The sequence below is a fragment of the Leopardus geoffroyi genome, chromosome B1 (genome assembly GCF_018350155.1).
Source record: "Leopardus geoffroyi isolate Oge1 chromosome B1, O.geoffroyi_Oge1_pat1.0, whole genome shotgun sequence".
NCBI classification, from domain to species: domain Eukaryota; kingdom Metazoa; phylum Chordata; class Mammalia; order Carnivora; family Felidae; genus Leopardus; species Leopardus geoffroyi.
Window position 1 is genome coordinate 130295905 of NC_059327.1, and position 14649 is coordinate 130310553.

A 14649-nucleotide genomic window follows, 5' to 3' on the forward strand; every position below is an offset into this window, starting at 1 on the left:
AAGAAAAATAATACCTCAATATGGAGGATACTCATGTAAAATGAATTTCTGTTTATCGTTCTTAAGTAGCCTAATAAAATTATAATATCCTTCCAAAACTAAACATGTCTTACTTTAAGATAAGTTTTGAAAATTATTTCAGGACATGTATTATTCATTTTCATATCCTCAAACACAGAGAGTAACACCTTATAAATAAATGAACCAATAATTTAACAACTGAGAACCTAGTGGGAATGGTTACTATTTCTATTCTAGGCTGTTTTATTTATTTATTTATTTATTTATTTATTTATTTATTTATTTATAATGTTTATTAATTTTTGAGAGAGAGAGAGAGAGAGAGTGAACAGGGGAGGAGCAGAGAGAGAGAGGGAGACAGAATCTGAAGCAGGCTCCAGGCTCTGAGCTGTCAGTAGAGCCCGACGCAGGGCTGGAACCCACAAGCCATGAGATCATGAACTGAACTGAAGTGGGAAGCTTAACCGACTGAGTCACCCAGGTGCCCCTAGGCTGTTGTTTTATAAATGAACACTTCTACTAGGTCATTTTACATACTGAAATTCCTAGTGCTTAGGTAAGTTACTTTTGGAATTAATGGATTTCCAAAATCCATTGATTGTTATCTTTCCTTTTCTTTTCTTGTCATACTTACTTTATAGCACCATCCCACAACTTGCCATTCTTGAAGCCATGTTCTCTCTTGACTTCTTGACATTAAAACTTAGTATTCTTCCCTTCTTATCAGACACTCTTTTTCTTGATTTTCCATCATTAAATACTGGAGCATCTCGCTCTGGTTTTAGGTACAAGTTCTCTCTTCCGTAGCTTTAAATGGAATCTACATAATCTTGAATACTCTATCTATATTTCTAGCCCTAATCTTTCTGGGTTCGTAGACATATTAATTTGAATTTCTACTTGCTACAGTCCCTATATTTCTAAATGAACACCCCCACCTTAACCTGGCCAAAACAGAACTTGTTTCCTTCCTGTCTCACACAGGTTACTCCTCTCCTACTCTTCCTAATCTCAGGAAGTAGCAAGAACAGGTGTCCATTACTCAAGTTACAAGTCTCAGTTACACTTGTTTTCCTCTTTCCATCACCACCCAATTCCAATCCATAGCAATTATTGTTGGCATTACTTTCAAAACACATAACACATTGTTTTCCTTCTCACTGCCTCAACTGCTACCACCATGATCTGTTACAATCATTTCTAACTTGTAAAAACCTTTCTTTAATATTGACTGAAAACAGGAAATTTAGTTGACATGCAGTAAGTAGCTCTTTAGCCAGAAAATGTCAGTTTAAATGTACTGCCTCAGTTGAAAGTCCAGAAAACCATAAATGGGAACAATACTTCTATCTTTAGTTTTGACTAACATAACTTTTATTAACAATGATTAATAATGAATTGTTATTCAATAAATACAACATTTGGTCCTAGTAAAGAACATTTACTAGCATATTTCCAAGTATTTAAGACATCTCTAATATTTGTCACCTGGCTTGACATAGTCTTTAATAATCACACAAACAAGGTAATCACAGTAACTCATATTCATGGATACTTTCCCCTACACTCTCAGTGTCATAACCTTTTTATTGTTTAATTGTCCAAATAACCTTATGGTATATTTAATAAAGTTTCATATTATGAAATAGAGACCCAAAACCTTAATCAACTTGTAGCAGCTATTAAGTGGCAGAAGTGAAAATCACTCCTAGAAGATCTTAATGATCTCAAATACCTGTGATCTTTACCATCTAATATATTTCCTCCAGGGGGACTTTGTTAGTGAAATGGGGCTGGGAATTAGGAAATGATTTTTCACTGCCTTTTCAAATCTTTCCTAGAGGACTATCAAAAGTTAAATAACAGAAGAGCCATGGAATTATTCTTCCCTTCCCTTCTTATCTATTTTCCAGATCAAATTTTATAGTCTTATAAAGAGCCACACCTCTTGTAAGCAGAATATTCTTATTCAGTAACCTATGCATTCTCCGTGAATCTAAGATATGCTATTATCTAAGCCAGAGGATACTTTGAGACGTATAGAATGGGATCCCTTGTTTCACATGAAGATTGTGTTACACTGTTTTTTTTAAACTTGTTACTCTAATGAGAAAGAAAATTAAGCTCTAATAACAATTTATAAGAATCAACAATAGTGCTCTAACTACATCTGCATGATAAATGGTCATACTTCATTTACAGGTCTCCCAAAGGAAGAACAGAAATTCCACAAAATGGAAGCACTGACAGGGGAGTTACTAGTTATGTGATGACATTCCACATGGTGTCATATTAAGTGTGTAATTTGATGAGCTTTGATAAAAATACAAGCCTATACACCAACTATACCAAGCCAGATGTAAACATTTTTTTTATTACCACAGAAATTTATTAGAAGTAGAGCTATTCTGAAAGCTAGAAAGGTAGCGCTGCAGAATACCTAGTTTAGCCAGACAAAAGGTGTCCTGCTAGAGGTTTTAGGGTATGGCTCACAGATCCTCTCAACCAAACAATGACATTTTTCAAAAGCTTAAGCAGGTTGTTCATCAGCTACTTCAAGTTCAAGAAGGGTTTATTTTGAAGACGTTTGGTGATGTGGCTTTTGTCTAGTGGAGTATCTAATGGAATATCTAATGGAATGGATGAATTCCTAATAAGAGCCATAAGAGATCCAAAGATAGTTTAAGAGAATTCTATTCATAGAAACATTCTGCAATTTGGACTTAAAGGGACAGAAACATTACAAAATGAAGACTTCTCTGGAAACGAACATCTCCAAACACATGTAAGAATGGGATAACTATTCAGAAGCAAATAATGTGCTAACTTTATAAAACAAAACAAAACAAAAAAGAATGACTTGGAGGGTAGAACCAAGAGTACAGAAGGCAGACCTAAAAGCCATGAAGAATCATTCCCAGGCACTGAGGCCTAAACAAGAAACTGCTAACCTATGCATTAGTTCACAGGTCTTCGAATGGAGAACTGAACTTGGATTGCTTTACTTAAGCCTTATCTACAACTTCACATGCCTTTACAGGAAAAGACTCTGATGATGTAATGGAATGATACTTTGGGTGCCCTCAGGGAGGGGTAAATATACTTTGAATTGTGAGGGATGTGTCATCATTGGGGTCCCAAAGATAGACTATTGTAGCTTGTGTAGCAAAGGCCACTTTTTTTTTTTTTTTGTATAATGATTTTTCACTTTTGTATAGTACCCTCCCATACTAATAGCAAGGCTGGCCTTTATTTCCAACAAATTTCACAAAACTGATGATATGTTACTTCTGAGATGAGATTATAAAAGACACTGCTCATTTTTGTATCATGCTTTTTCGTTTGGATTGTCTTGGGACAAGACACTCTTGGGAAGCCAGATGGGAACATACATGGTGAGGAACTGAGGCTCCGGCCACCAGCAGTGAAGAACTGAATCCTCCTGCCACAGCTAATGAATGAGCTAGGAAGTGAATCCTCAAATACAGCCAAACTTCCATATGACCTCAGCAATGGCTGACATTTTGAGGGCAACCTCATGAGAGGCTTTCAGCCAGAACCAGTACATAAGCTGCTCTCACTGTCCTGACCACAGAAATCATAAGATAACAAACATTTGTTGTTTTGGACCACCAGATAATTTTCTATGGAGCAATACATAATTTTATTACAATTTTCTATTTTTGTATCCTTGAACCTACCTAAATCCACGTTTTATTGTTCCTATTAGGCATATTATAAACTTTTTAATAGAATTCTTAGGGATCTGTCTATAAACCACCATGTCATCTACTGATAGAGGTAGTTTTACATTTTCTTTCCTATATTTAAGGTTTTAATGCTTTTGCTTTTGCTTTTTATGTTTATTTATTTTTGAGAAAGAGACAGAATGAGAGTGGGGGAGGGGCACAGAAGGAGACAGAATCCAAAGCAGGCTGAGCTGTCAGCACAGAGCCTGACATGGGGCTTGAACTCCTGAACCATAAGATCATGACTTGAGTTGAAGTTGGAAGCTTAACCAACTGAGCAACCCAGGCACCCCCATCTTAAGTCTTTTTTAATGTATGATAGAATTCAGCACTGAAACTCCTGGGCTTTTTCTTTGTTTTTCTTTTTTTTTAATGTGAATGATTTTTCTCCTTCTTCTCCTCCTTCTCCTTCTTTTTTTCCTTCCTTTAATAATAACATCTATTTATTTAATAGAAATTGGACTATGCAGACTTTTACTTTCTTCTTGTGTCATTTTGGAAAATTAGATTTTTCAAGAGATTTGTGCTTTTCATCAATATTGTTATATTTGTGGTCACACTGTTGTTAATAATATCACCTTATTTTCCTTTCAATGTCTTTAAGATTTGTACTGATTATTCCTGCCTTGATTCATTGATGATATTAGTAATTTGTGTTTCTTCTTTTATTTTTTCTTCTACAGTCTTTTTTTTTTAAGTTCTCAAAAAAAAAATTGGGGGATCATAAATTTTCCTGTTTTTAAATGTTTATTTTTAAAAATTTTTTTAAACGTTTATTTATTATTGAAAGACAGAGTCAGAGAGTGATCAGGGGAGGGGCAGAGGGAGAGGGAGACACAGAATCTGAAGCAGGCTTCAGGCTCTGAGCTGTCAGCACAGAGCCCGACGCAGGGCTTGAACTCACAAACTGTGAGATCATGACCTGAGCCGAAGTCGGACGCTTAACCAACTGAGCCACCCAGGTGCCCCTTAAATATTTATTTTTGAGAGAAAGTATGTTGCCCTTGTGTGTGAGCAGGAGAGGGGCAGAGAAAGAGGGAGACAGAATCCCAAGCAGGCTTTGCACTATCCTCACAGAGCTAACATGGGGCTCCAATACAGGAACCACAAGATCATGACCTGAGCTGAAATCAAGAGTCAGATGTTTAACCAACTGAATCGCCCTAGGGTTCATAAATTTTCTATTATCTCATTTCAACTCTATTAAGTTTGTTCTTCATGTTTCTTTCTAGTCCCTTCCTTAGGTTTAATTTGCTCTTCTAATTAACAAAAAACAGATTGTCAATTATAGCACTTTCTTCCTTTAAATATAAACTTTTAATTTTTTTCATATATGTATTTTATTTTTGAGAGAGAGTGAGCAAGTGCACAAGCAAGGGAGAAGGACAGAGGGAAAAAAATGTTAAGCAGGCCCCATGCTCAGTGGAAGTTCAATGTGAGACTGGATTCCATGACCGTGGGATCATGACCTGAGCCAAAATCAAGAGTCAGAAGCTCAATAAACTGAGCCACCCAGGTACCTCTTAAATATAAAGTTTTAAAACTATAAACTTCCTTCTAAGCATGGTTGCAATGCTATACCACAAAGTTTAGATTTTCATCTTATATTACCATCATTATCATCTCACTCAAATCACTTTAAAATTTCCCTTGAGGTTTGAAATTGATTCATGAGGTATATAGTAATTGGTTGTTTAATTTCCAAGTGTTTGATCTCTTGTTATTTTATCATTCCTGACTCCTGATTTAATTCCATTGTTCTAAAAAAATGTACTCCATAGATTTCTACATTTGAAATTTATTGAGACTTTTTTATGACCCAGCATGTACTCTGTCTTGGTGATGCATTTGCAAAGAATGTATAATTCTATTATTAATTGTAGTAATCTATAAATGTCCGTTAGGTTAAAGAAGTTGGTAATGTTCAAATATTCTGAAACTCTTCTGATTTCGTTTAGTTGTTTTATCAATTCTAGAGAACGGAGATAAAATCAACTATGATATGAATTTGTCTATTTCTTCATCTAGTTCTGTCATATTTTACACCATAAATTTACAAGCTACTTAAATAAGCCATCCACATATATGATTATGTTTTCCTGATGAACTGACTCTTTCATCAGTATGAAACATAGGTCTTTGATTCTGATAACATGTCTTATTATATCTGACAGTACAGCCATTCATTTTCTTGTGTTTTTAGTTTTAATAGTACTTCTTTTCCAATTTTTACTTTAAACAATTTTTTTAGCAAGCAAAAACAAACAAACATAAAGCAGAGAGCAGAAACGTGATTTTGTTATTTTCAAAAGATAAATATAAAGTGAAGTCTAATTATTACACTGCTATCTGCATTTACATGGGTAATTGCTTGCTTTTGGTAAATTTCCTTACTTTACGACTCCATAATTGCTTTTCCTGTCTATAATTATCCATTGCTGGTGTTACTATTCTATAGGCTTTTCATTTGCTCTTGACATGTGCTGATAGAAAAAAATGTCAGTTATAAAATCGTTGGAAACAGGGGCACCTGGGTGGCTCAGTCGGTTGGGAGTCCGTCTTCGGCTCAGGTCATGATCTCGCGGTCTGCGAGTTCGAGCCCCGCGTCGGGCTCTGTACTGACAGCTCAGAGCCTGGAGCCTGTTTCAGATTCTGTGTCTCCCTCTCTCTCTCGGACCTTCCCCCATTCATGCTCTGTCTCTATCTCAAAAATGAATAAATGTTAAAAAAAAATTTTAAGTCGTTTGAATCATTTTACTGATATCTTAAAAAAAACACAAAAAATTCTTAAATGTCCATTGAATAGTGATGAATGGTGAAGTTCAAAACATTCCAAATTTCATCATATATTTGTGAATTAAATTTTAATGAAAAATAAGAAAAATACCTTTGAAAATTTTGTTATTATTATTTTTGGAGATAATAAAATTAAATAGTTTGAATTATTAGGTTGTTGAGAAAAGAAAAAGGAAAATAAGCTTTTTAGTCAATTACCAGCCTAACTTTGCATGGTTTTATAAATTATACTGATTCTCAAATAAATAGTTCTCTGATTTTTCACATTGTTAGAATAGTTACATTGTTAGAATAGATTCATCTCATGATATTAACTTTTTAAAATTTGTTTAACATTTTTCTAACTTTTTTTTTAATGTCTCTTGATTCAGGAAGTTTGCTAGGTACATTCCCAGGATTCATTTATTAAATATAAACTAAGAAGGCATGGGTAGCAGTGGGGGATTACAAATGACCTTAGGTAAATATTCTTATTAGTTGTTATCTTTCTAGAAATTTATACTACTCATCTCACCTGAAATCTCTTCCCAGTAGCCCTCTTGGTTAATTACCATATACTGCAAACACATTTCATGAGGGAGTGCAAAAAGGAAACAGAGCAAACTAAAAGGAAACAGAACAGAAACTATCTCTGTAGGTATTAAACATTCTCTTCTTTTACAGCTAATAGAATTATGTGGAAAAAAATAACAAAAGAGGAAGAAAAAAAATGGCATAATTTTCCCCATTTGCTACAGTCACTTTTATCGCTAATGCTAAAAATGACAATAGAATTTCTAAGGGCCCAAAGTCAGTCTTTTTTTTTTTTTTTTTTTTAATAAAGGTGTTAATGTTTGGGTTGTTGGGAATATGCACATGCATTTTAATAATGGTAACTTATCTTCAAAGAGGGGAGACAAAATTAAAAGTGTGAGGTTCCACTCAAAATATTCACATTTAACCTACCTCAGAATTAAAATTTAAGACATCAACAGAGCATCATTAGGAAAAACATCAAATAGGAGCATTTTTTAATGTGATATATTAAACTCATTAGTTCTTTTTTTTTTTTTTTAATTTTTTTTTTTCAACGTTTATTTATTTTTGGGACAGAGAGAGACACAGCATGAACGGGGGAAGGGCAGAGAGAGAGAGAGACACAGAATCGGAAGCAGGCTCCAGGCTCTGAGCCATCAGCCCAGAGCCCGACGCAGGGCTCGAACCCACGGACCGCGAGATCGTGACCTGGCTGAAGTCGGACGCTTAACCGACTGCGCCACCCAGGCGCCCCTCATTAGTTCTTTTTTATTTTAAAAATCAAATAGTTGAGATCTTTTGCAACTAAAAAATAATCTGTGTATAAAAGTGGGACTACATTTCATAAAAATGTAACCATCAAATAAGAATAATTTTTCTATATTAAAAAAGTTTTGTTAACCTAAGATGAGTAATTGGTATTAAACTCAAATTAAGTAAGGAAATGTAGATTGTCATTTGAAAATTCCTGGTTTAGAGAACAGTTGTTTTTTTTTTTTAATTTATTTAAGTAATCTCTACACCCAGTGTGGGGCTCTCATAACCCTGAGATCAATAGCCATCTGCTCTAACAACCGAGCCAGCCAGGTGCCCTAAGAATATTTAAATAAACAATTTTCTTTTAAGGCATTCATTATAAAAACAACTAGAACAGTTGTCAATGTTAATCAAATCATAATATTGCTTTTCGTGTTGACAATAAAGAATAAGACCCTGCTCTCTGAATGGTTTACCAAACATGTAATTATTGCTCATTACACATGAGCTTTAAAAATAAATTGTCTTCAGTTTCTTCAAATGTTCTTTAATGAATAAAAACAGATGGAAGTATAAAGACAATTGCAATATATTCAGAACATTAACTCTACAGTGAATATCACTAAATATTTTTAAATTATAAAATTAAGTACACTAAGAAAACTCCTTGACACTTCCTGTCTGTTCTTTCTACTTCCTTTTTACTTGTTGATTTTTTAATTAAAACTCAGACCAAGGGAGAGGTAAAAAGATGAATAGATGCACATTACAGACTTTGAGATTAATATCTTTTAATATAACAGCTGTTATTAAGCTTGCCTTGTTCAAAGAGATTCAGGCTGCATGTTAAGCCAAAGGTCAGGGAGATTTAACAAGTGCAGCAAAACACTTACGTTGTCAGTACAAGGACCTCATAGACATACATATAGTAGTATGCTCTAACTACTTAATAGGCTTACCAAAAACTGGAAGCCCTAATTTGTAGTATTTGTTAATTTCTGTGGCATAATACTCCCATGTGTCTGATTTCAAGTTGCCAAAATGACAAATGAATCTAAAATTGGAAAAATATGCACAGTAACTGTTATATTTTCACATATAGAGCCAATAGATGTAAATAAATGCATGAGTGTAGTTAATAGTAGAATATAGTAAAATAAATAATAAATGATAGGTGTTGAGTACAGATTACCCTTCTAAAAAATATAATGTGCTTCATCATAAGTGTATATAATTTAATTTTATGATGGTCCTTAACTGCCAGCTCATAAAATTCCTGAAATTCTAACAGTGACTGAAAATAAAACCACTACTCCTGCACCCCACCTGCATAGATTCTAGCAATATAAACCGGTATGGAATGCAGATATTTCTTCCAGTTTTTACTTTAACATCTGATAAGAACACATGACTGAATAACCCCAATAGTCTATGGCATCATTTCTCTTAAATTCCCTCTCTCTTGCTGATTCCATTCTGGCCTCTAGCGGTAGCTGCTAGCATTATTATCATTACCCATGTGTTATTAGTGGTCATCTTTGTAAGGAAGCCATGATACTACTCATTCTAAATAGTTATATTTTCTGTTCTTACATTATTTATTATCATCTCCTATCAAGACAAATCAATTGAACAATAATGGGATATAGCAAAAAGTCGAGTGACTTTGAAGTCAGAAATATCAACCTGTTGTCTTGAATTCACACCTAGTGGAGGAAAGATATTTAACATTTCTGACGTCTCACTTTACATATCTAAAATAATGTTAATGTATATGCTGTTTATAGAAATCCCCCCCCCCCAAATAGATGTAATTATAAAAATATATCCATGGGGCGCCTGGGTGGCTCCGTCAGTATGGCATGGACTTCGGCTCAGCTCGTTATCTCATGGTTAGTGAGTTCCAGTATCAGACTCTGTGCTGATAGAGCAGAGCCTGCTTTGGATCATCTGCCTCCCTCTCTCTCTGCCCCTCCTCTGCTTGCACGCATGCACACATACTCTCTCTCTCTCTCAAACATAAACATTAAAAAATAATATAATCCATAACATACCTAAATCCTAAAGGATGGCTGATTACTGGCCTTAAAGATGAAATAATCCATCATGTATTCTCCTAACAAATTCATCATCTAACAGCACAAATGTAGAAGGGCAACTGTATTCAGTGGGTAAAATCAGTCAAACATTCAGATTACATTTTACTAGACTGTTTTTACTGGAACAAAAATGACTAAACTACTTTTATGGTATCATATAAATAAAGCCTCAGTATCATTAAAATGAAGTCCATTTAATAGGTCTCTCAATAGCTTTATAGCAACATAGAAATGTAACTTAATAACTGATGCCTGTTTCTCTTCAATCCACTTTGCCGAGGTTTGGTGTCACTTTATTCTTTTTTTTTTTTTCACTTCCTTCATAGAATCCTAGAATTCTAGAGCTTAAGAGTACCTTATAAACCAGAGCTCCATGTCCTTCATTTGACAAAGGAGAGCGCTAAATTGCAAGACAATGCCTGACCCCTGCTCAGTGTCATTCACTTAATTATTGAAAGAAGCAGGCACTAACCAGTCTATAGACTCCACTGTCTACCAGCACTGAGAGACATTAATCTTAGAGTAAACCATTAATTACCTCTTGAAGAACTCTCTTCATCTTTAATAATAATGTCTTGACAGCTGTGCAGTCCTGTAACATCAATCTGAAAGGCAGAGAGTCTAAGCCTCCATTTTCTTCCACACCTTGCAGGGGCCAATCTGCAGATGGACTGGGGGGCATTCGGCTCATATGGGAACACCTGACTTCCTGATCAATGTCTTTTGTTAATTTCAGGGAAAGATTCCTAATAAGAAAAAAAAAAAAAGAACAAAAAATTACAATGTAGCATATTCAAAGCAGTATTTTTCCAAGTTGTTGATCAATGTCAGTAGTGAGCTACAAAAAAATTCCTTGTGATGTGTATCAATTCCTCTTAGTATTAGTCTTTAAAAATTCTGAGACCCTTTGTCAAAATGCCCATGTTAGTGTCTTCTATCCTATTTTCTCTAATACTGATAAGAATAAAATGGAATATAAAATTTAGATTTCACAGTATGCATAATAGTTCATTTACGACAGAATTTTCAAAAATTTATCAGGTTTTAGCTGTGAACTACCCTGGTGTCTGGTGCATATTAGGCTGACTCAGTAAGTAAGCATATAATTGAAGTTGAAAAAATGAATACGATAATGAGAGAATGAATAAAGCATAAATTTTGGTAATAATCTATGCAATATGTCATCTACATACACAAATTTTTCTGCAAGGTGATCTGTTATGCATTGCAAGGCTGCCACCCATGGTTCAAAATTTCCTAACACTCTTACAATAAAGTAATTAAGCGCATGTTTTTAAAATTCCTTTTAGTTAGATTGCTATTTCTTTGAAACTCTTTGTCCAGTCATATATCGAAACATCATTGAAGACTGACGAACGTTTTAGAAACCATACAGGTGTGAAGTTCCGTGACTAATTTCAGGAGTTTACTGAGGTTCAGTGGATTATAGTTTAACATTTACAAATCTAAGAATCTCTATAATTTTCAGATAGTTAAGAATGGGCTATATACAGATATTCATTTAGGAGATAAATTAGCTATTTGTTTTATACTTCAAAAGACTGAATGTATTCATAATTCCAACAAGAGGGAATGATGGCATTTTTTCACAATTATACAAAACATCCATATTGTGTCCAGCGAGCAATAATGGCTGAAGTTGGATAATAGGATACAGGCTTACAAGATATAGTCACTGACCTCAAGACGCTCACCACATTTATTAGTAGGTAGTGCTGAAAGAATATCAGTTGCCTTGAACAACATGGATTTGAACTGTGTGGGTCCACTGTTTTTGATAACTATAGTACATTATATAAATGTTTTTTTTTTTCCTCAGGCTTTTCTTCACAACATTTTCTTTTCTCTAGTTTACTTTATTGTAAGAAAACAGTATATAATACACATAACCTACAAAATATGTGTTAATTGACTGTTACTGATAAGGCTTCTGTTCAATAATAGGCTATTAGTAGATAATTTTGGGGGAGAGTCAAAAGTTACACACAGATTCTTGACTGTGCAGGGGGTCAGCACCTCTTAACCCCTGGGTTGCTCAAGGGTTAACTGCAATATTCTTTCACATATGAAAAAGAGATATTTTCACCTCAAAACATTTGACTTCTAAATGAAAAAGTTGGCTACGAGACCACTATAATCAAAATCATTCTTAATTAGGTTGAGGTCGTGAAACAGACTATTAAACAGGGCTACTACTCAGCTGCAAAGGATAACACAGCCATCCTGTTGTATGTTTATGAGCTACCTTCTGATTGATTGGCCCCTGAGGTTTATAATTGTTAAATATTTTATAACTCAACCTTTTTAACAATAGACTTTTATTGGGCCAAAAATATCCAAGTGATTCTGGGTAAATTCACCTAAAAAAAACCCATCCCTGTATTTGACAAGAAAAGGAAAAATCTCTAATATGAACCCATAGTTTCCTCTCACAAAGACCATCCATAATAATGCCAGGAGGATAAAGCTAGTTCACATACTCTCCTGTCCCTGCATTAGCAGGGCTCACTAGATAATAAAATCTGTGCACTTTGGGACATATACCACTCTGTCTGCCAACTCTCTGAATGATTATAGTTTCAGAAGAGTGAAAAAAATATGCATTATAACAAAAAAGATAGACAGTCCCTTAACTTGGCCAAAAAAGTAGGGGTTGGGTCAGGGGGAATACTGAGGCCTGATACAGTGGGTCACTAATCACAACTACTACAAATAAACAACAAAGACATTGTAATCTCCACTGAACACATATACAGTTCACCCTCTCTGTGCCAACTCCATGAATCTTCAGTAGAATTGCTCAGTAATATTTACACTTGCCTTGTTGCTCATGAATACTGTTCAAGTCTTTATAACTAAAAATTTAATGCTTAGTTTTTCCACAGCAAAGGAAACCATCAACAAAATGGCAAGGTAACCTACTAAATGGGAGAATATATTACAAATGATATACCAAATAAGGAATTAAGATCCAAATACATAAAGAACTTATACAATTCAACACCATAAAAACCCCCCAAAATCCAATTAAAAAATGGGCAAAGGACATAGACATTTTTTTTTCCAAAAAGACATACATACAGATGACAGACACATGAAAAGATGCTCATTGTCATTCATCATCAGGGAAATGCAAATCAAAACCCAGGGAGATGTCACCTTACACATTCTAGTCAGAATGGCTAGAATCAAAGAGACAAGAAGGGCAGTTGGGTGGCTCAGTTGGTTGAGCATCTGACTCTTGATTTTGACTGGGGTCATGATCTCAGGAGTCATGAGTTCGAGCCCTATGTCAGGTGCTGACAGAGTGGACCCTGCTTGGGATTCTCTCTCTCTTTCCCTCCCTCTCTGCCTCTTAATAATAATAAATTAAATAATTTAATTTATTACTAAGATAAATAAACTTAAAAAAGAGAGAGAAAGAAAGTATTTTGATTAGCACAGGAATTAAAATTAAGCTGTTCAGATAAAGCGTACATGGGATCATTCTGTTACTATTTCTTACAACTGCAGTAAGTCTATAATTGTCTCAAAACAAAAAGTTTAATTAAAAAATTTATCAACATTTAGGTAAAGTTGAATTTAAACTTATGGACCTTTATCAGTCTGTAAGTACCACAAAAATGAAGGTTTTGAGTAAAATTAACAGCAAAGCTCATAAATGTTACATTAAATGTATTCTTGAAAGTTTCAACTTGAAAAACTTGAGTTTTAACTGGAACTTTAAACATTTAACTTAAACTACTACAGTGAACTGGCTCTGTACTTTTGTCACTGGAATTCTTTGTGTGAAAGGAATTTTCTACCAAGCTAGTTGAACAGTTCTGCTGCAATTCTATTTTCAATATGACAAATTTAATACGAAAATGGGTATCTTAAAATAAACTTAGAATGATTAAAGGAGTCTTCCTTATCAGGGAGAAAAAAATAAAATGATTTTCATGATTTTTTCTTCTCATTTAGTTAGAAGGAGCACTATCATTTTGATAGTGATAAATTTTCTTTCCACCCACATCATTTGGAAACCTCCCAATATAATGGCCACAATGACTAACAAAATACAAGATCATGTCAGTTGCAAAGGATTGATGCCCTTATCTGTCAAAGGAGCTATTCCTTATTTAGTGCACTGACACCTTTCATTATAGCACATATCTATGGCCATAAGGGATCTCAATGATTTACACTTTATAATATGGCTGTAATTTCTGAAGCAGATTTCCAAGGAATGAAAAAGTAAAAGTAATCTCTATTTGACCACCATAATAAATAAGCATATGCATATACCTCTTTCCAAAGCTTCATTAAGTAGATCTGTAGAAAATAATAGTTTCTGAAAACCTTACTTTTGGAAACTTATTTTTATTTAATTTTCATTTTAAAAAGGATTGACTTATCTATGGTAAATTCAGTTTTAGCTTGAATAATTCTAAGACAGGCATTCCAGAACTAAAAACTGTCTGTGTAAGAAACTAACCACAGGAAGCCTATTGTTGATAAATAAGCTATTTTTCTCATATTTCCTTTTGAAATATATTGTTCACTGAAAGTGTCATTTGGGGAGAAAAACTTGTATATCAAATTGTTTTATAGTTGGATAGTTAGCTTCATTACTGAAAAGACAGAACCAGCATCCCTCCCTCCACAGTAGTATAGTGGTTATAACAACTGGTTAACACTTTCAATTTAGA

General features: G+C 34.2%; 1 protein-coding gene across 4 annotated transcripts in view; it reads right to left on the minus strand.

The window, feature by feature from the left end:
- Window positions 1-14649, minus strand: part of CCSER1 (coiled-coil serine rich protein 1) — a 1315617-nt gene that overhangs the window by 863680 nt on the left and 437288 nt on the right. For all 4 annotated transcript variants that reach the window (XM_045472859.1, XM_045472868.1, XM_045472871.1 and 1 more), the window contains exon 6: window positions 10476-10683. In XM_045472859.1, coding sequence (XP_045328815.1) covers window positions 10476-10683 — 208 coding nt within the window. The remainder of the gene's footprint in view (window positions 1-10475; window positions 10684-14649) is intronic.